This window comes from Gallinula chloropus, assembly GCF_964237585.1.
Source record: "Gallinula chloropus genome assembly, chromosome: 2".
Taxonomy (NCBI): domain Eukaryota; kingdom Metazoa; phylum Chordata; class Aves; order Gruiformes; family Rallidae; genus Gallinula; species Gallinula chloropus.
This window is the reverse complement of record NC_140086.1, coordinates 36,223,054-36,243,562: the sequence shown is the minus strand read 5'-3', so window position 1 is coordinate 36,243,562 and position 20,509 is coordinate 36,223,054. Positions and strand designations below refer to the sequence as shown.

The following is a 20,509-nucleotide window of genomic DNA, read 5'->3' as shown; positions in this document are numbered from 1 at the left end:
TAAAACATTGCAAAGTGTTAATCAATCTCATTTATAGAGGAGTTTCTATAACTCTCAAAGATGGAATATTAAACTAGCAAAAGGGAAGAGCAAAAAAAAATTCTTTGAATTAAATTAGTTGTCAAACTGTAAAGAAGACTTGTAAGGAGGGACCTAGGATCTGTAAAAGTAATCGATGGGACTAGCCAAAAAAAACCCCTCCCTCAAATTGTAAGCAGGCCTGAATACATACGGTAAGAAAAAGTTTAAAACATTTGTCAAATTCTGCAGCTTAAATAATGACAATGACTTTGTTTTTCTCCCCCATTTCTTTTATGGTACTACAATGATAATGTTTATTTTTTATCTAAAAGAATTATTTTTACACATGATTTAACTTTCATTGAATATGATGATAATCGGATTATAAAATTACAAATCCAAGGGATTAATAAAATGAGATATGGCAACACCAAACAATTCATCATCTCTGGTTGTGTGTAAATGATCAAACTATGATTACTTTCAGATGCAATGCAGTGGGAATATTTTTTCATCATCTTCAGCTACAAGGAAATGATGAGAAATGCAAAGGTATCAAAATGGGGAAATTACCTGCCTGGCTTGCTGACCAAACATGGCCCTGAATTTTATTTTACACTGTCATTCCTACAGCGATTAAGTAAGTTGTGCAAACGGTGGTTTTGACATACAGATACCCTAACTAGAAGAGAATTAGCACTGGAAAACATCTTCAAAAGCATGAAAGGTGCCACATGTAAATTTACAGATAATATTTTCGAAAATCTTTTCATAATGAAAATGAAGAGAACATAGACAGAAGATTAATCTTTCTTCAAACACACATTTTTACCAACTAGTTCCTCTTCAGTTGATTTTCATCAGCCCTTCCCCATTTACTACTGAAAAGTACCCCAACTCTTGCACTTGAAAAAATTTCAACATTTCTCCTTTAGCTATTTGGTATCACTTATGAAATATATATATGTGTACATATATAAAAACTCTCTAATTTAAGTGGCAAACTTTCTGGAGAAGACGTGCCCAGTTTTAAGGAAGTGTAAATTGCTTTTCCTAGTTATGGCATCATTTAAAAGTCTTAATAACGAACAGCATGAATACATTATGTAAATTACTTGTGATCAAACTGTGGTCCTGGATACCCGAGAAGGATCTAACTTCAGGGGAAAGGCAGCCTCTGTTTCACTTCACCTTTCCTTCTTCACCTTTTACAGAATTTAGGTCAATGAAAAACCCCCCAAACAAACCAAATTAACGATGTCCTGCACTTCTTAAAACTCTCCCCCATTGCAGGAAGAGACAACTATGTCATAACTATATAACCTCTGGCATTTTTCCACATTTAGTGTTAAGTATAATTGTTAACAATAAAACGAGCCAAACCAGACAGAATCACACCCATATTAATGCTCGAGAGGTGAAAATGGTGCAACTACCCAAAGCGCTGGCAGCGTTCGCAGCAATACAGAGCTGCCATTTCTTCCCACATGTTAACTGGCAAAGAAGGCATCTGTAACTAGTGCAGGCACATACATGTATTGCACAAGTATTAACTACAGGCGTTAAATTGGTACACATTTGACGAGTATTTTATGTAGGGCTTTATTTCCATGAGGCGTGTGAAATACAGGCCTGTAAAATCCCTCCATGTTCTGATGTGACAGGAAGACTCACCTGCTCTGAGTGCCAAAAGTTGCCTGATCTATAGGCAAGATGCTGTCAGGCCATGGCGCGGTCTGATTTGGAGGTGCCTGCTGTTGGCTGTACTGAGGTCCTCCTATGTTCATCTCCAATTCAGATGGCCCTAATCAAGGAAAAATAACCACATAACTTTTGTGAAAAAAACTAGTTTCATGTTCATTCTTTCCACTGAAATATCTGTGTTACAGTAAAACCAAATACAAACATTAAGACGTTAGTAACATCACACTTAAAAGCATCACGGGTTTTTTTTTTTTTGTTAAAAATTGCTTTTTAAATTTGAGAAAATAACATGAGAACTTGAAAGTGGTTCTAAACCACAAAACAGCAGATACAACACCAGAGACGCAAAAAATTAGTAAGATAAGCTTAAAAAGACAGCGTATAGAATCAATATAGTAATGTACTTGCTTTAAAAGTGACCAAGAACAGTGATAATGTCCCCAGCATTTCCGCTTAAAAAGCCCCAGAACAGTCTTGCTAAATAAACAGGAGCAAGTTCATATCCTCTTTCTTCGGCCACACCGCTGTGGAGCTAGAGAGTAGCAGGAACTGTTCATAGCAACAGATGCTTACAAGTTAAAGCGTTTTATACACCTTCCTTCCCACTTCCACCACCACAGGCAACAGGCAACTTTCACTGTGGAATACTGTTGTCAGTAAATCTATGACTGAAGTGGATCTCTTTTTTTTCTTTTTTCCTTTTTCTTTTCTTTCCTGCTTCACCTTTGATAATCCAGTGGACACCAGAAAGCACAACTCCATACCCACCCTGACTTACCCATATTCATGACCTGAGACGGAAGCATCTGCCTTGGGCCAGGCTGGTTGCTGGGTCTCAAGGGGATGCTGGCCGTGGGGTTGCGGATCATGCCTGCTTGCACTGGCCGGTTCATGGCACTCGCTGTGGGCGCGCAGGTCACCCTCACACCAGAAGCCTGGCTTCCCCAATCTCCAGATGTCATGGCAGGCCGAGGGGCATTGCCACCGATCATTCCTGCACGAAAGCCAAACAGACTTAAGTGCTAGTAATTGATCCAGAACAGCTTTAGCATTACAACTGCCTGATGAGCTACATTTTTTGCGACAAAAACGCAGTAGTTTCACTCAAAGCACACTGTACCACAACTGTCTGTCCAGATGTGCAAAGCTACAGAACGATGCCTTACACTGCTTAGTCAAGGGACTGGAGATTATTATACATTTTACATGAGGAAGATCCTTTTATCATTTCCGAAACGCTGTTCAGAGTAAGTGTTCCCACATGTAGTCTGCAACAGGTGCTGCGGGTGTGTGGATAGCCCTGACTTCCTTCCTCAGGAAATGAATCACGTTTGCTGATGTGTGTGTCAGTGCTTTACTTTCCAAGCGCTAAGTGAGAATGAAGACTTGAGTAACAACATGCTACCACTACACACGCTTACAAATTAGGAGGACTGAATTCAAATTCGCGTTCTGCAAACATCTTTTGGTGAGACCTCTTATTAGGAACCTTGAGCCTTCTTAGCTTCAAGGATTACCCAGATAATCTCGAACTAATGTATGGTGTGCAGGGAAATTACTCACAGGAACTTTCCGATAGATGCTGAAGTTCATTACCGTTATTTTAGGGGAAGTCCTCCTACATCTACTGTAAACAACTGATACAGTTTATTTACACTTGGAATATATAGACTACTGCGCTCCTAACAGTAGTGCAAAAAAAAAAAAACCACTGAAAAAAAAACCCAACACAAAAACCCCCAAAACCCAAAGACATGCATTCATGGTATTTATACATTTCAGTTTTATACAGTCAAGAGAGCAGATTAAGCACTGATTTCAGACTGGACTCCAATTGCATTTTGCAATATCCTTAAATAAATACAAAATGCCACACAAATAATTATTACTTGTCAGTTCAATTATTTGGTGATGTATAACCAAGGAGCCCCCTTTGATGAAACGGGTCTTTGCTTCAGCTGCTGTAGAAAAGTTGCTTTAACGTTATGTCCTCAGGTTTGCTCTATTTGTATACATATTCTATCAGCTGACATATGTGGTGTGCTAGGGCAAGTGGCAGGAACAAAGATAATTCTCTCTAACTTGTATACATAAGATGAATAACATCCTCTAATATGTATACAGAACATGAAAGTAATAGGACACTTGAAAGACTACAAGTTGACCTCTAAACTGCTTAAATAGGATATTTCAGTGTCTGGCAGCATGTCTTTTGTAATACTGATGCAAACTAAATATAAAATTTTGACAGCGAATAGCCAGCTGAAAGGTCTTACGATACCCATTCATTTACTCAGAGTTCTTAGCGGTTGTTGCACACTTGCACAGTCTCAGACTATGTGCCAGATGAAATAAGTCAATCACCCACACTTGTCTGGTGAAATCCCCTATGTTATCTTTGTACAAGATTAGGGCAGCATGAAGAAATAAATTCACCACAGATCGGGCGTAATCCATGACAGGAGGCAATACTGCTGCAACATCATCTGACAGTTCCCCAAAAGTTTATGCTTCAGAAAATGATTAAAAGATTAGCATTTTTTTAATTAAAAATGAGGACTAAGTCTATTAAATAAAGGACAGCCGAGGGCAAAACCAAGGTCTGTAGACATGCACAGCATAAGGGCAACAGTATTGCCCCCAATTTTGTTTTGAAAGAACTACCTCTACAGACAAGCAGTTCATTTACTTGCTTTTTCAGGGCAAAAAGGCTAGATCTTTGCCTATCTAAGCCTCAGCTGAATCTGGAACACTGATATGAACGCAGTCTAAATACCAGTACACTGTGTTCATCTAGAACTTTTCAGGTAGGTGAAAAGCAGTGCAGAAAGAGCAGGACTAAAAACCAAAGAAACAGAAATTCAAAATAAATATGCCAGTACATAATAGCCCATAAATTCAAAATATATATGCCAGTACATAACAGCCTATGGAACACATTTTTTCCCCAGACATTTTAAAAAGTACTTCTAATAACCTGCACTTGTAATAACCCCAGCATTAAGTTACACATGCTACAGTCTGTTACTCAAGCATATTTTAAAAACCAGAAAGCCATCTTACCTGTGCTACTGTTGCCTAAAGTTCCTTGACTTCCTATCATCCCTTCGTTCCTGCCCATCAGTCCTGGCTGAGGTATCACTGAATAGGGGCTACTGGTTCGTATGGGTGGGAAAGTTCCTGCACCTGTTGGGTTCTGCAGCGTGATGTCAAGTGGTAAATTCTGGTTTGGTAATAACCTGCCCAGTTGCCCTGCTCGTGGGTTATTAAAAGCTAGACAGGAGGAGTAGAGAAAAAAAGAGCAAAGTTACAAGAATGGAAACTTCACTTGTTAAAAAAAAAAACAAAAAAAACAAACCAGAAAAGAACCCAAACACACTTCAAGCTCTTGGGCTGAGCTATTTAATGCTGCATAACTTACCCACTGCATATCTGTCTGAGAAACATCCCTTCTTGACATTTTTATGTAAATTTCAAAATGGAACATTCTGACACTAAAACAGGTATGACTTATATTTTTAAAACTTAAAATGATGACGTGATTTACCTTACGGAAGAGCCACTACAGCAAAACAAACCACTATGTGATGTGCATGTTACTGCCCATTAATCTTACACCTAAGAGGACTGTAATTGCACACAGATGTCATCCTGAGGCAGACTGTTAGGAGTTATCTCTGTTTTGAAGGTTTTCCAGCATAAGCTGTGCCACTGAAGAAGTTACCAAAATTAAGGGCAAACTGCATCTATATTGGATACTGTAGCCCCATTTCTACATCTCCTATTTTTAAATTTTTTTTAACTTTTTTTGAGTCATTACAAATAAACACTTCCATGATTCAGTAACAACAAATAAACAGTCCAGAATTAAAGCTGTGACACCATCATATTCTGGTAAACAGAGCCATGCCAGATTGTTCCCATCACCTTTACGTAACTATTTTCTTCTGTTGAGGAGTTTTGTGCTCTGAAAACCAGCCTCTGCAAAGAAAACTGCAGACTGTCTCAGAAAAGCGAGCTTCAGACCTTGACTGGCAAGCATCTGGCTCAGCTGGTGTGTGGGCAATGTTCCAGCGCCTGAAAGCATCCCCTGTGCGCACAACTAGTTCTCAAACATGAATCAAACACTGACCTTGGGCCTGTTATTCCATTTCCAATCGTACCAGCAACATACATACAAGTAAATTAACCATTTTGGTGAAATTCTTATCTGCAATACTTCCTGATACCTTTCCCTGGGAGAGTCTCTGGTATAACAGCATCCTTAAAGTGACTTCTGCATTTTTAGATTCACCACATTACAGACCAGTTAAAGAACTTCTTTCTTACTTTACACCACAGTAGTGGTACTTTTGAATTTGAACTTAGATGAGTTTTATCAAGCCTGTTAAAAATATCTTTATTTTTAAGATATTAAAAATAAAGTACAGAAATTTCTTATTACAAAGGTCTCTGACTCTCCTTTTATAAAACCAGACTACATTGCTTTTATTTATTTTTTAATAGAAACTACTCATTGCTTTTATTTATTTTTTAATAGAAGTTCTATGCCAGGTGAATTTGCTTATTATATGTGTGTATGGGAAAAACCTTACACCTAATTCCTAACCACGAGATCAAAATTTTTTCTTGACCATCTGCTCAACCAAACAAAACCTCCTCATGAGAGAAAAATTACCTTCCCAAGCTAAGGGGCATCATAAAGTCGAAGGACTGAAGCAAACCTGAACTTTTCAGTCACAGTTGCAGAACAGTTTCCCCCAGAAGTTTGAAAAATCACATAGATGAGTAAGTTATTACATAGGTAGTTTTTTCAGCACCCATATAATTTTGATCTTTCAGAAAGGAAAGCTGGAAATGCAGCACAAAATAACAAGGCAGCTGATGAGATGTGATGGTGCTCAGATGGCACGTTCTACTCTTGGTCAGGATGGGACTGACCCTGTTCCACATGTAAGAAACTTGAGCAATCTGGCAAATCTGGCAGCTTTCTGGTCTTATAATATATTTTACACAGGAAAAAAAAAATAGTGTAAAATATTTTCATGTAAAACCTGTAAAATGAAAGCTGGTTGTTTCTACAGGAAAAAGTTCCCAAACCTCTTTGGAACTGTATGCGACTTGACATTCATTGCTTTTCTGGGAGCAAATGAGAAGCCCCTCACTATTTCTGTGCCCCTATTCCAAGCATGCTCCTGTACTGAAAGCAAGGCAGAAGTTCCCTAAGGGAATCAGGCACAGACACAAGACTGAGCTGGGGGGGAAAAGTTTTAGGGTTTTAATTTACATGGGAAACAGGATGCTGTTTTTACAGAACTGTTGCTAACCACCAAGACAGTCTCATTTACAGTCATAATGTTACTGTATTGCTGGGTAGCTTTGAAAGGAGAATTAAAGACAGGGTAACTTTGGAAAGCCAGAAGGTTACAGTGGAAGGAACCAGCAGACCTTGCTGCAGAAAGAATATGCTGAAGATTTCGGATGCACAGATTCCCTTCTGATTTACATGCTGCTGCTGCTAGCATGCCCATACTGACAAAAACTAGCACTTTAAATCCAAGCATCTTTATCTGAGGAACACAAATGATAATTTAATGATCTGTAGTGGTTTTAATAGAAATTTAGACATTAACAGTTGTTATTAATATTAATATTTACACAAATTTTTCTAAATAATGATCTGAGTTAATTTGAAGGTGGCATGGGTTTATTTTAATATAATCAGAATGGCTAAAAATATTATCTATGTCCAATATTTTATAAAAAAAACTACCAGTGTACATTCAGGGGAGTAAATAGATGCTGCCACCCTAGCCAGCAGGAGAGAAAAGATGAAGCAGTGTCTTTTTATACTATTTTCTTTGTAACTGGTAAGAATCCTGTCTTGCTCGCTTTCCATGATTCTATGGTGGCAGACCAACATTTCAGTGCTCATCTGTAAGTTAATTAATAAAGTTAAAGAACACCGTCAGCTGGATGTGCCTTGATTAAAAGCCACGACTTCAAATTAAACTCAGTCATTCCTCTTAATCATATGTCTTTCTATTAATCTTGTGGTTTTAGAAGGTGACTCTCCTTCAGGCCTAGAAAAGCCTCTGCCATCCCTTTTCCTGAAGGAGCAGCTGGCAAGGAGCAACCTGTGGTGCTCTCCATGCCCAAGCCCCATAGCAGCACCATCAGCTGTAACCACAGCAGGGGACCTTTCATTTATTTTGAGGGTATCCCTTAAAATTCCTGAGAGGGCAGCGATCTCCAGGGCGCAGTGAGAGTTAGACACCAGGTCCACGACCACAGATGGCGCTATGTCATCACGCAAGACCAGACAGACCGGGACCAGGAGCTGCCCAGTTCCTCCCTGGCCGACCCAGGGGCACCTCGACTGCTGCTTTTGGGGGGTTGCAAGCTTTGCCGACGCGTGCGCCAAAGGCAGACTCACTGCTCTGTGAAATCCTCATTGCTGGTTTCTGGGTGGCCACAGCCGCGCCAGGGCTGCTGTCACTGGTGAGCTGCATGAGGTCATTGATGATGGCTTGCTTGTCGACCGAGCCTGCTGGCACGCCTGGGCGGCTATCTGGGAAAAGCTGCGGTAATTGGCTGTTCTGCAGGTCATCCAGAATCTCCTCCAAGTTATCCAATTCACTGCCTGGCTGCAATAAAAGAAACACACAAGCACACAGTACACATCGCTGCTCACTGGCTGTCAGCGTCCTGCTCCCGCCAAGACGGGCAGCCCACAACCATTACGCCTGCACCGACTTTGGATGCTTCTTCCAAGAGGCCCAATGTGGATGAAGCTCACAAAAGTTGTCGAAAGGGGACTCTGCAGGTTTTCCAGGGCTCGTCTGCCTTCCATTTGAGGAGCCCAGTGTGGCTTCAAAACCTCAGCAACAGGTCATACAAACAGCCACATGATCTGTACCTTGGGCAAAGGGAGATTCTCCCTGTGCACTTGGGGATCGGTGCAGACTGCAGGGATAATTTGGCTGGGGAAGAGATCTGACAGCGATGAAGAGGAGGGTTTATGTAGGTATAACTGATATTCCTTTCAACACAGTCATATTTCTAGTCTCTTTATGACTTGATTAAAAGCATATGGTGGAAAAGTTGCTTCATGGCTGAAACAATTCCCCATACACATAATCTTTGCTACATTCAAAACCTTAACACTGAAAAACTCCATGTAAGTTAACTGGCAAGAAATAAATATTTCAATGAAATTCTATAAATTAAAACCTGTCAACTAGTTCCTAGCTTTAGGAATTTATTTTGTTCACAACTTCCCAAAACCATGAAAATAACTTCTCTATGGTAAAGAAAAAAACCCACAAATCTAGCCACAATTAATTCAATTGAAGCTTATAATGAAATAAAGATGAGAAAAAAAATTACCTTCATCTTATGCCAACATAAATACCAATCTGCATGTTTTTCTTAAAAACACTGATTTTCACCAGTAATTTTTTTGTTACCTTCTCCGTCTATAAACCTTCAAAATGAAACTCTTCTAATTGAAATTTGGAAGTTATTACAAGTATATTCTCCAATCCTAACCCTTTAAATAAGGTAAAACTCGGTTGGGTAATCATTACCAACAGGCAGTCCAGTGTCAGTTCCCACCCAGTTGCACAGGAAACTTTTCATGACAATATTTATAAGAAAAACCTACTCAGAGTCATCACCTTCATTAGGAGATGTGCAGTGACGGAAGAGAGGCAGAGAGTGAGCAGCCAGATGTGAAGGATGGGGAACTGAGAAGTAACACCACAAACTTGCACACAACCGAAATACAATTCTTCCTGTCCTTTTATGTCCTGCTGCCACACCGTGAACTCACTCATTCAGTACTGAGGGCAAGCTCACACCGCAGATGTCAGGACAATATAGAAACACCTGAGATGGCTTTAATCAACCTGCTGAGGCTCTCACAGCCCATCTAGGAAGTACTGTGCCTTAGTTTGTACTAAACTCCTGCTGCCACAGCTAACCTGCTCCTGCCAAGCCCAGCTGGTTTATTCACCGGTAGCTAAGATACCTCGAGGTTACATCTCTACATACCTTTTTTTGGATGACTGACCGCAGAAAAACACAGAATTACTCCTTCCACATCACCTCCTAGTCTTACAGCTCAGGATATGTGGTGCAAAGGAGGAAGGAGTCTACCCCGTTAAAAAGCAGCGTGTGGGTGATTTGGAGGCTGGTGTTACTGGCAAAATGGTAGGAAACTGCAGAATCAGAGGACTGGAAGAAATGTAAAGCCTCAAGGCAAAATCAGTGTAAGCCATTCCCTACAGAAGTTCATGTAGCTTCTTGTTAAAGACATCCAGTGACAGAAAATTCACAGCTTCCCCAGGGAATTGGTTCCAGCACTCTGCCATCCTTACTATTAAGATTTTCTCCCCCAATGTCAATGCATAATCTCCCTCACTGAAATTGAGGCCCTTCCTTCCTGTTGTATTTTGAATTTGGAGAACAAATTGTTCTTCCTTATTCTTCTACCCTATTCTGTACTTGAAAACATGTGCCTTTTTTGGTTTTAAGATTAAATAAATAAGTCATCTCAACTTGTTGAATTTTCTTCAGCATATTACCTGTTTTCTAGACCTCGCATTGCTTGTGTGGATTGCCTTCAGTCATTGACACTTCTTCTAGAGTGCTGTGTCCAGAATAGGATTTAAGATGAAGCCTTAAAACTGCTGAATAAAGCAACCTTCCTTTGCCCCCTCCCCTGAATCTCTACACATAGAACACATTGACAGCATATTCCAGAAAAGCCTGTGATTTTTTTAATTACAGGACACTACTGACTCTCAGTCATCTTGTGCTTACTATGATCCCCAGACACAGCTCAGAGGAAGTCCAGTATAGCTAACTGCCCCCTCATTTTTGTTTTTGCTCTTTTAAATAAATCTGTGACACTATTCTGGACAAAGTGCAAAACTTAGCATTTGTTCATCCTGAATGTTCACCCAAGATTCTCCCTCTGTATATCCTGGTTGCAGATGAATCTGAATTCTGTCCTCCAGCATACCTGCAGACATTCAAGCATCACACACGCAGCTTTACCGAGCATACACTCTATTCACTTATCAGGTCAAACACTAAGCAGCTTTAGATGCTGCATGATCTGCAACAGCTCCATTCTGACAATGAATCCATAAATAACTCCTTTGGGGGTGTAAGGATTGCCAAACAGCTTTCCACCCGCTCACAGAAGTTTCATCTTGACCATGCATCGCTTACATGCTGGCAAGAATGCCATGTGTTAAGAGTGCCAAAGAGCCTCACTCAAACCAAGACACGTGACACACACTGTTTCTCTTATACCAAAAATCCTGGTACCCCTCTCACTGAAGGAAGACAGGTTGGTTGGACATCACCTGCTTTTGACAAATTCCCCCTGCTGACTCGCTGACTTCCAGGCACTTAAAAGTGGTTGGGTAGACACAGGACACCCACCAACAGAAAAGACAGAGCCAGGGGGAATCAAGGAAGCCTAAATAATGAGGTGATAATTATCAGGTGATAAACAGATTAAAAAAGTCTCAGGGAGAGGCAGTAGCAAGTGATGCTTACAGCAGGCGTGTTTGGAGCCCTGGGAGATTTGGTACCAGACAACTGAAAAAGCCGGTAGAGGAGACTGATGTAGGATATCATAAATTATAGAAGGATGATTCGATATTCTTTGAGAGAATTAAGATGTATGGCCTTCATTAAATATATTTGAGACAACTGTGAAGGGAAGTTTTACATGTTGCAGGATTTTTTCTTTTTGGTTGGTTCTGTGTGGGACTTTGTGACATTTTTTTTCTTCCCTTTTGTTATTTTTCGACATTCTGGCTACTGCAATTCTTTGTTTAAACACCAGATGTAAAAAAAAAGCCACAAGAAAACAAACCCAAAACAAAGCTAGGGAAGCACATATTGATCCAAATGTGTCAGAAAACTGTGCTCCCTGAGATGCTTTTAACTCCTCTCAGGAAATGGCAAAGAACCGCCAAATACAACAGATGCATTATAACAACACAAATACATAACCTTCCTTTCTTTGCTTAACATAATCCATATCAAATATTTAATCTTTATTTTTTTGATGAAATGAGGGTTCTCAACTGCTGCAAAATTCCCAAGATAGACTTAGAATGAACACCAAGTTATGATGTTAGCCCAAGTCTTTCCAGACCCACCCTCAAATGGCACCGTATGTGCAGAAACTAGCATTAAAATATTTACTTGGTTAGTTTCATGGCATTTTTCTTTTATTTATATTCTATATTTATTTTGTTAATGGTCTAAATTGAACTTTATGTAAATAGAAGGCACACCCTAACCTCCCTGTAAAACAATTATTTGTCATGAATTAAAAAAAAAAAATCCTGATAAAGCGCCTTCGCAAGAAAGTTCTCCTGCACATATTTTCACTGTCTCTAAGCAATGCAATTACACCAGTTTCTGTAGAACTGGGACACCAAGTGCCAGAAAAATAGAAGACAAGTTGTGCCTAGAAATATTTTTGTATTTGAAAAAGTACCTGCAGTTATCACCGTCAGGAAGAGAACGGCAGATTAATGTGTTAATTGCTTACAGATCCTTTTCAGCGCTACTGGAAGGCAGTTTGCACCTCAACATGAAGTTTGGTTTGCAGAAATTGCTATGTCAGAGTCTAGCTTCCATGGATTGTAAAGGACTGGTAAGGTCCTAAACTCTCTGGAGATCTCCCCTCCACCATGAGCTATGCCCATAGCTTGCACTGAGCCCCTGTATTCCAAATTTCACCACCTTTACAGCTGTGGATCCCAGGGGCATCTGGGAGTTTTTCTTTACAACAGGATGTCTTTTGGTGGGGGCACTACTTGAAGCTATACCCGCTTTATATAAAGCCCAAGTTAGCTCATTAGCTATCTCTGTAGCACAGGCAAAACTTTTGAGCATAGACAGGGAAACAAAACAAAACCCCTGCTCCGAACTGGCCATAAATTAAAGGATTATAAAAAGAGGGATAAAGTAAATCAGAAGTGGAATCAATATATATTTTTTTCTCCCTGGTAACTGCAATAAAATCTAGAAATGTTAGGAATCCTGTTACATTATCAGGTTTATCTACCACTGACTTCTGGAAACATTAACTCCAATTGAAAGAAATTCAGAAAATGTAAACCCCATTCTAGGTTTTTGATAAAAATTCATGAAGAAATCAATGTTCTTCATGAATTTAATGGGTTCTGGACAACAAGAATTATTGCTTTTTGGAAGAAGAGGGGCATGTGTAAAAAATATTCTTGTATTGGGAAAATACTGGTTTCCGGATAAAGCAAGAGGGCAGCAGAGCTGATAAAATGTGTGAGGAACAAGAGAACAGTTTCTGAGTTTTAGGACAAAAAGGTACACATTTAAGGTGATTTCTGGAACAGCACTAGTGGAGACTGTGACATTGCAAAGTCCCTGTCAGACAAACAGGCTGCCTGTATTGGCTACTGGCTAAAAAGGAGAAGACTACACTTGCAGAGATAAGGATTTTATTCCACACCAAGCCAAGTGCTTTCTCAGAGAATAAGCTACTCTCCTACATCTTGGTTTCTTCATCTGCAACACAAACACAATAATCCACACCCAATCCTACAGAAGAGCTTTGCGGTGCAAAACAGTATGGCTAAGTGAAGTGTTTCTTTAGCAAGGCAGTACCTGACACTGTTCAGCATATGACGTTTCTCTGACGTTCTCCTGCACTCCCCCTCTCCTTCCCCCCAACCTGCAAGCTGGTCCTTCTTAGATGCAACCATCTGCTGACCCAGGGGCTGCTCTGACCAGTGGCACTGTGTGCTGGCTCTGGCCAGAAGTACGACGTGGATTAGTTTTTTGAGGGACATCATGAGGAGCGGGGAAGAGGGAAGGAGGATGCAGGGTGAAGTCCCACCACAGCTACTCTACTGTAGCTTGGGGCTCAGCAAGGGAAATATAGGCTTGTTGCTGAGGGGGTGCCCTGTAAAACAAAACTGTAATAAATTGGGACTCATGTTTCCACCGCTGTCCCTTTTTAATAGTGGAGAGCGATACGAGCGCTCGCGCTGCTTCATAGCCACAGTCCTACTACTGTCAGTGATGTAGGAAAAGCTCTGCTGAGCCTCCCCAGCAGGTCTCCCTTTCATCCTCTCCCCCTCAGCTGCCTTAACTGGAATAGCAATCAGCCTAATAAAGCTTGATAACTATCATCTCACCAAGGAAGGGGAAAAGGTACGCCGGCACTGGAAACATTCTCTGCCAATTGAAAAAGGCTTCCTGTCAGTTGCTGCTCTCTGCAGAAGTGTATGTTTAAACACACTACCTAGAAGACTGCTATTTTTAGTGCAGTGGTGCACTTCAAAGCATTTCCTGCTCTGAAAAGTCACACCAAAAGTAAAAGGAGAAAACGTAATGGCTCTGCTGCCTCCCAACACCGCGATGCCCCTTGCAGAGGCCCATCCCGCTGCTGCTCCACCGCAGTTTCCAGAGAAACTGCACATTCTGGTGACTAATTAAAAAACACTACATTCCTCAGGGAGGAGAAGTTTTAAATAAACCTGCAAAATAGGTAACACAAGCACACGGCTAATTTTTACATACGGGAGGAAGAAGGGGCGGGGGGGGTGGAGGGGGGGGAAGGACGCAGGAGGATGGAAGAATTTAGCACAAGAATCTGTGTTCTAGTCTTGTACTAAATAGTTCCAGCTTTGATCTAAATTTAGGCAATGAGCACTTCCTGTGGGAGACCGTCTTCCAAAGCTGAAGAGTTTCTGATGCTAAATATTTTCAGTGATTTTATAATTGGGGTAAAGTGGTTATTTGTTTAAGGGCCTGGCCTTCAGCTAGATAAATGCTTACATTATTTTATATTCCCCACCATTTCCTCTCCTGCTCCATGTTGGACTTCTCCTGTTTATTCACTGCATTTCAAGTAGGTTTTAAAACTGTCTTTACAACCAATGGGAGAGACAAAAGCCCTTCTGTCATTATCCAGTAGCCTTCCATCTCCGTTGTGGGACCGGCTGCTTCTTACCTCGGTGCTGACAACGCCTCAGCACTTACTTCAGCCCCTGCCACTTTATCACAACTCCTGCACTGCTTCCAGCTTTTCTGAACAGCCCCAACTCCTGGACCTTCCCATACCTCAGGAATGTCTTCAAATTTTAAGAAAAGGTTATTCTTTCATAGTCCATATTCCAAACCCCCTCAAATCCCTCCCCTGACCTCAGAAACACAAAGCCTAAAAATAAAAAATGAATAGACTATTCACTTCACAAAGTTCCTAATATTGTGAACCTGATTTCCAAATGCCTGAGGTTGGAAATGCTTGTAGACATTGAAGTTTCTTTCTTTAATGTTAGTCTTATAGTTATGCATTTACATTTAGGGTGAGACACAACTTGCCTATCTTTAGTCATGAAAAAGTAAAGCAAGTAGTTTAAGTTAGCTGTCTAGGCTACTGCAACTCAACAGGACCATCACTATCCAGCAGCTTACCTCTCCCATTTTAGACACAAATTAGGATAAGATAATAAACAAAATATCATAGAGTTATTTTCCTGTTTTTCCATCAGTGATAAAAGGACACTGTATGACTTGGACCTTGGACTAGACAGCCAGTTTCTAGAGGGGACAAAACCTGCTCTTCACGAATGGGTTCACAAGCTAAGCCATTTCTCAGCTAGTCCACAGAGATCATGAAAGAGTAAATTTTCATTAGTTTAGAAATTTAATTCTTGGAAAGTAAACCATCTGAAGGCCACAATTTTACTCTGTTAACCAGACAGAACTTTTTTGGTGACTACCAAATTCAACCTTCTTGTCCAGTATCAAATACTGAGGACTTGATGGATGTGTCAGTATTATAAGGATAATGACATTAACTTCCATGTGTTGGATGTCAGCTTGGAACTGAAAGCAATTACATATTTTTATAATAATTTATTCTTGCCAGCTTAGCTGTGAATTTCTTGGTATCTGTTTTTCTAGCTTAACAAAGCGTTAGTTCTCACAGGGAATCTAAGTTCTCCCTATAGGCGCCACAAAATAGTAGCTGAATTCAGAACTAAACTAACATTCAGGCTTGAGGATTAATCCCTGTAGAAATCAGTGTAATTTGGCTCATTTTCCTCCCAAGGCACGGGAAGGGTTGAAAACCCACAACTGCTCCTACATAATGGCAATAGCTGTCAAATTCTGTTGAAATAGAAATGAAGTAACTTGGAATGGATAACTGAGACTTTTAACAATGCTTCATCCACATTGCAGTGGTATGTTTGGCCTCTATGCTTTGTGGTTATAACCACGGTTGGAAGGCCTGTCTCCTGGTTAGAGACTGCTGAAAGGGCAAAGTAAAAAAAAAAATAATTCCAATGCTGTGATTTAGGACTAAGAATATGTTGCCTGTCCCCCCTCAACATCAAAAGATGATATAGAAAATACATATTAAAAAAAGAGATACATTTATATAGACACAATAATAAAAATACAGTAGATTCACAAAACCAAACAAGCTCAAAGCCAGTCCACATATTGAAAACGCACAGTATTTTAAAAGTGAAGGATATGGCTGTGAATGACAAGACGTGAACATTTATAGTATATAATCTGATCATGATTTAAAAACTAAGGCTTCATGCACAGGGCACTGTCTAGGGATTAATGACCAGCTGGGAGAGTTGATAGTGTAGGACAAAGCTAAGGATCATTACCTCCAGATAGTTATAAACTCCCCAGAAAATGCCTTATACTAAAATTGATATTGTAATCACCCATTTTATAAATAAAATAAACAGTAATACTGAAGTGGCAAATTGTTTCTGCCTCACCCCTCTTCCTCGCAAAGCTCGGAAAAGTGGAGTGCTCTGGGCAACATGACCCTGGCACTTTTGGAAAGCCAATTCTGCACACAGGCCAGTGAAATAACACTTTTCAGCCTGGGTCCTAACAACGTTTATTATATTAATATGTTTTGCAGCACAGCAACAAACAATTACACACAGAACACAGAGAAATTCTGAATGCAAAATTCAATGCAGATAATGCTGTACAGAGACACAAGCTCCGCACTGAACAGTTAATAATCCATGGGAACTTGGGGCTGAATATAAAAACTTTAAAAACCCAAACCCACAGAACAACAACCCCCTCTAACTGGCACAGAAACAAGAGAAGTCTATTTCTCTTGATTTTAATTTGCAGACCAAGTATAGCACAAAGACCTGCGATGCAAAGTTGGTATCAGTGAGGCTTTTCGAACAACTCCTGTCCTTGAGCCCATCCAGCCCACAGCGGTTGAACAGTCTATGGGAGAAGCTGTCAGGAAGTTAGCGTTAGCCAACAGTTCCATGTATCTTCTCTTCATCTGACTACAGCCTGGGAAGAGTTTCCCAGCCTTCAGTCCCTGTGCTATCCATCTCCTCCCAGGCAGTGCCCGTTCTTTTAGACAAGTGATGCGCTCAACTTAGTAGCACCAACTGGAAAACTGAGTGAAGGCTGGGGTTTTGCCTGTGGCCTGGATTTCAAGAGACCGGTAACAGCCTCCTGAAGTGTCAAGAAATTACTCTTGGAGGAAGTCTGGAAAAAAAATGAAGGTGGGAGGAATGCAGACCTAGGACATCTCACTCACACGTAATGCAAAGATTTGCTTACCTGTTCGTTAGGCTCAAAGCTTATCTCTTCTTTTTCCGTCCTCATAGCTATTAACTTTGTGCTACCAGAAGGGTCTGTCTTACTGTCCAACCGTTCCAGTTTTGGGGGTATGTCTGGTAAGCCAATATCTTTAGTATCATCTTTATCTAGTAAGTAGCGAAGTAGTGCATTATTATTCTTCTTAGGACTCGCTGGCTCCTGTTTAACAGTCACCTCTGAACCAGGAGCTGTGCTACTGGACTCCTGGTTCAGTTCTTTGCCTGTGGCCTCCGCTGTGAGCTTGGCCAAATCTACAGGAGAACTACTGTCCTGCAATAGTCTGTGCAAAATTTTATGCTTCTCCTTGAGCGAGGTTCCGTGTGCCGAACCAGACCCAGGCAACCCTCCCGTGGAGTCCTTGCTAACATCTCCCATGGTACTGGACAAAGGCGAAGGCTCCATCTGATCCGATTTGGTGGTCAGCAATTGCAAGAGCTTTGTCTGGCTTTTTCCATCGTGCAGTTTATTCTGTCCATCAGGTCTCTCACCACTGACAACTGGTGGCATGTTGCTATCGCTACTGTCTTTCTGCTCTCCTGAATGGCAGCTGCTCTCTGCTTGTCCAGTTGTACCTTCCGATTGCTCCCCATATAGTCCAAAGCAGTCTTTAGAGTCCAGGCTTCCCATCTTGCTTAGCTGGGGAGGGTTCATATTCACAGGGGAATTTTGTAAATTTCCCATTTTTAGGTCAGGTGAAGCCAACGACGATCCTAGAGAAACGCCGTGGCCCTCGCTGAGGGCCTGAAGTGCGTTCAGGGAGCTGTTGGTGTAGTTATGGCTATTTCCTGTGCTGCTGCAGACTCCCACGGGTGAATGCAAGCTTCCTGCAGGGGAGAACTGGCTGGGTGGGATGCGAGGACTTCCTGCCACTCCAGGGCTCACACGATGCCTTGGGGAAAGCATAGAGTTTGGCTGCCCTGGGTTCATGCCGGGGCTGCTTTGTGAGGGGCTATTCATTTTTAGTGCATAGTTACTACCCTGAGGAGTGGATGCTTGTATGCTTGACACATGGTTCATTCCCCCTGAACCACCAAACCTGCCTGCTGGCATGCCCATTTGTTCCTTTGGGCCATTTATGGCAAAATTTATATTGCTACTGATGGTCATATCCTGACCTGGGTTCCCACTGCACATGGCCTGATGAGCAGGGCTGCTGGAGCTAATTGGGTTCAATATCTTCCCCATTCCTTGTCCAGTCAAATCCTGATTCATTCCACAGACATTCTGCTCTCTATGTGGCAAGGGGAAGAAAAACAACCCATTAGCTAAAATGACAGTGGCCGACCGGCAATTATATTACAGAAAAAGCAGCAAAACCCCAAACCTTGCTTTAAAATAACACAACCAACCTCCAATTAAAAACAAATTGACAATTTGACAGAAGTGATATGCAACTCCTAACATGGCTGCTCACTGACAGTGTATATAGTTTTTCAGTACCTCATTAACAAATTGGTGGAAGAGAGGAAAAACAAAATTATACCCCATTTAAATGACAGTCATTAGAAATGCATATAGGTTACAATTTCAGGCTCCCTCCCTCTAATGTGTATCTCTCCTCTACAATTTGGCAAGAGCTAACTTCCAGAACTGACTGAAATCTCATCTGAAACATATGACCCAAACAAATCCACGTTTTACAAGGCAGCTGTGGTCAGCTGTTTGCTGGAGTTTTGAATTTCTATGAGTTCGCCCCGCAACAAGGCTGGAGCGGGCTACTTGCCCACCAGCTTCGTAGTGAAAAGAGAAGTTGAAATCAAGTTGCATTTCTCCACTGCCAGAGTATTTCGATACTGCTCCAAAACAGCATGTGAGCCAAGAGAACTACTGGGTACCGCTTCAGAACAGGAACACTCTGTTAGCAATCCATGGGCACTTCGGCGAAGAGGAGAAGAAAGAAAAACCCCACAGATAGGAGCTGAAACTCATATTATAGAGATGTAGGCTGCGAGATGGAGAAAATGGAAGAGAGGCACACACAGAGAAAAAGCACTTGTGACAGCACCTGAAGGTCACTTCTCTGTTCCTCAGTAGATTTTAATTAGTTTATGAGAGGATGCGATACACTTTTTACTTCTGCGCTAAAACTTAAACCAGAAAAATCAGACATATTCCCAAATGCTAAAAGCTATAAAAGAGACAGAGTCAAGTAGATTATAAAGAAAAAAAAATAAATTAGGTTCTGAGAAAGGTCAAATCAACTCCAGACTTCCACCAACAAACACTGGTGGAATGTGCCTGGCATGTACAGCTCCCGCTTGCACAGGATGAACGCAGCTAAACCTCTGCATTTTGGTAAAGCGTGGACAAGTGGTGGTTACCTTAGCTATAAAGGCAAAGGTGAACAATGTAAGCAAGAGTATTTGCAATATTCAACTTAATGATGCTTTTTAAAAATTGAAATTTATCACTTTGCGAAATACCAAATATATTCAGCAATCCAAAGGAAACACATTTCAAACAGCTTCTGGTCAGGTCAGTTTCCAAATCTACAGTCTGTAAAATGTTTCAGTTTTAATTACGTTTAGAGCTGTTTTCTTCCTCTGAAAAAAGTGATACTGTGGATACAGGGGAACAACATTGTAATTATCACTAGTTAAATAAAACCTGAAACAAAATTTGACACAAATATACCAGGACATCAATGACTTAATAAAGTTTCACATTGAAGTTTTGAGGTCAGTGATTATTTATCCTCAACATATCTTTGCATGTGCCTTTTTTTCTTTTTTTAATAGTGGTGGCATTTCTCAGGACTGGACGTGTCAAAGTCACTACTCCAAGCACCAGAAAAGACAAGAAATGAAGGGAAACAAGGAGTTGAAGCATGCAGTTTGTCTAAAATAAAGTTCCAATAATCCTAACATATTCTTTAAAGAAGACCCATGCCCAACATATGACTGGCTATGAGTTTTCTGGATATAATTGCATTTGGGAAGTTTCTTGTGTCTACTACACAAAATACAGGAAATTAAAATATGGAAATTAAGAAGATGAGATTAAAGGAAATTTTGCCTGTTTAATGGAAGATCTCGATGTGAAAATCCAGCATGCCATTCATAAGTTCCAACATAACCTTACAGTCTTTTCCTGCTGG

At 40.8% G+C, this 20,509-nt stretch overlaps 1 protein-coding gene across 1 annotated transcript in view; it reads right to left on the bottom strand.

Moving 5' to 3' along the window:
• Positions 1-20,509, bottom strand: part of NCOA2 (nuclear receptor coactivator 2) — a 75,417-nt gene that overhangs the window by 20,378 nt on the left and 34,530 nt on the right. Inside the window, exons 9-13 of the mRNA XM_084280141.1 lie at positions 17,374-18,643; positions 8,162-8,372; positions 4,789-4,998; positions 2,504-2,719; positions 1,696-1,825 (exon numbers count right to left, since the gene is read on the bottom strand). Of these exons, the coding sequence (XP_084136267.1) occupies positions 1,696-1,825; positions 2,504-2,719; positions 4,789-4,998; positions 8,162-8,372; positions 17,374-18,643 (2,037 nt within the window). The remainder of the gene's footprint in view (positions 1-1,695; positions 1,826-2,503; positions 2,720-4,788; positions 4,999-8,161; positions 8,373-17,373; positions 18,644-20,509) is intronic.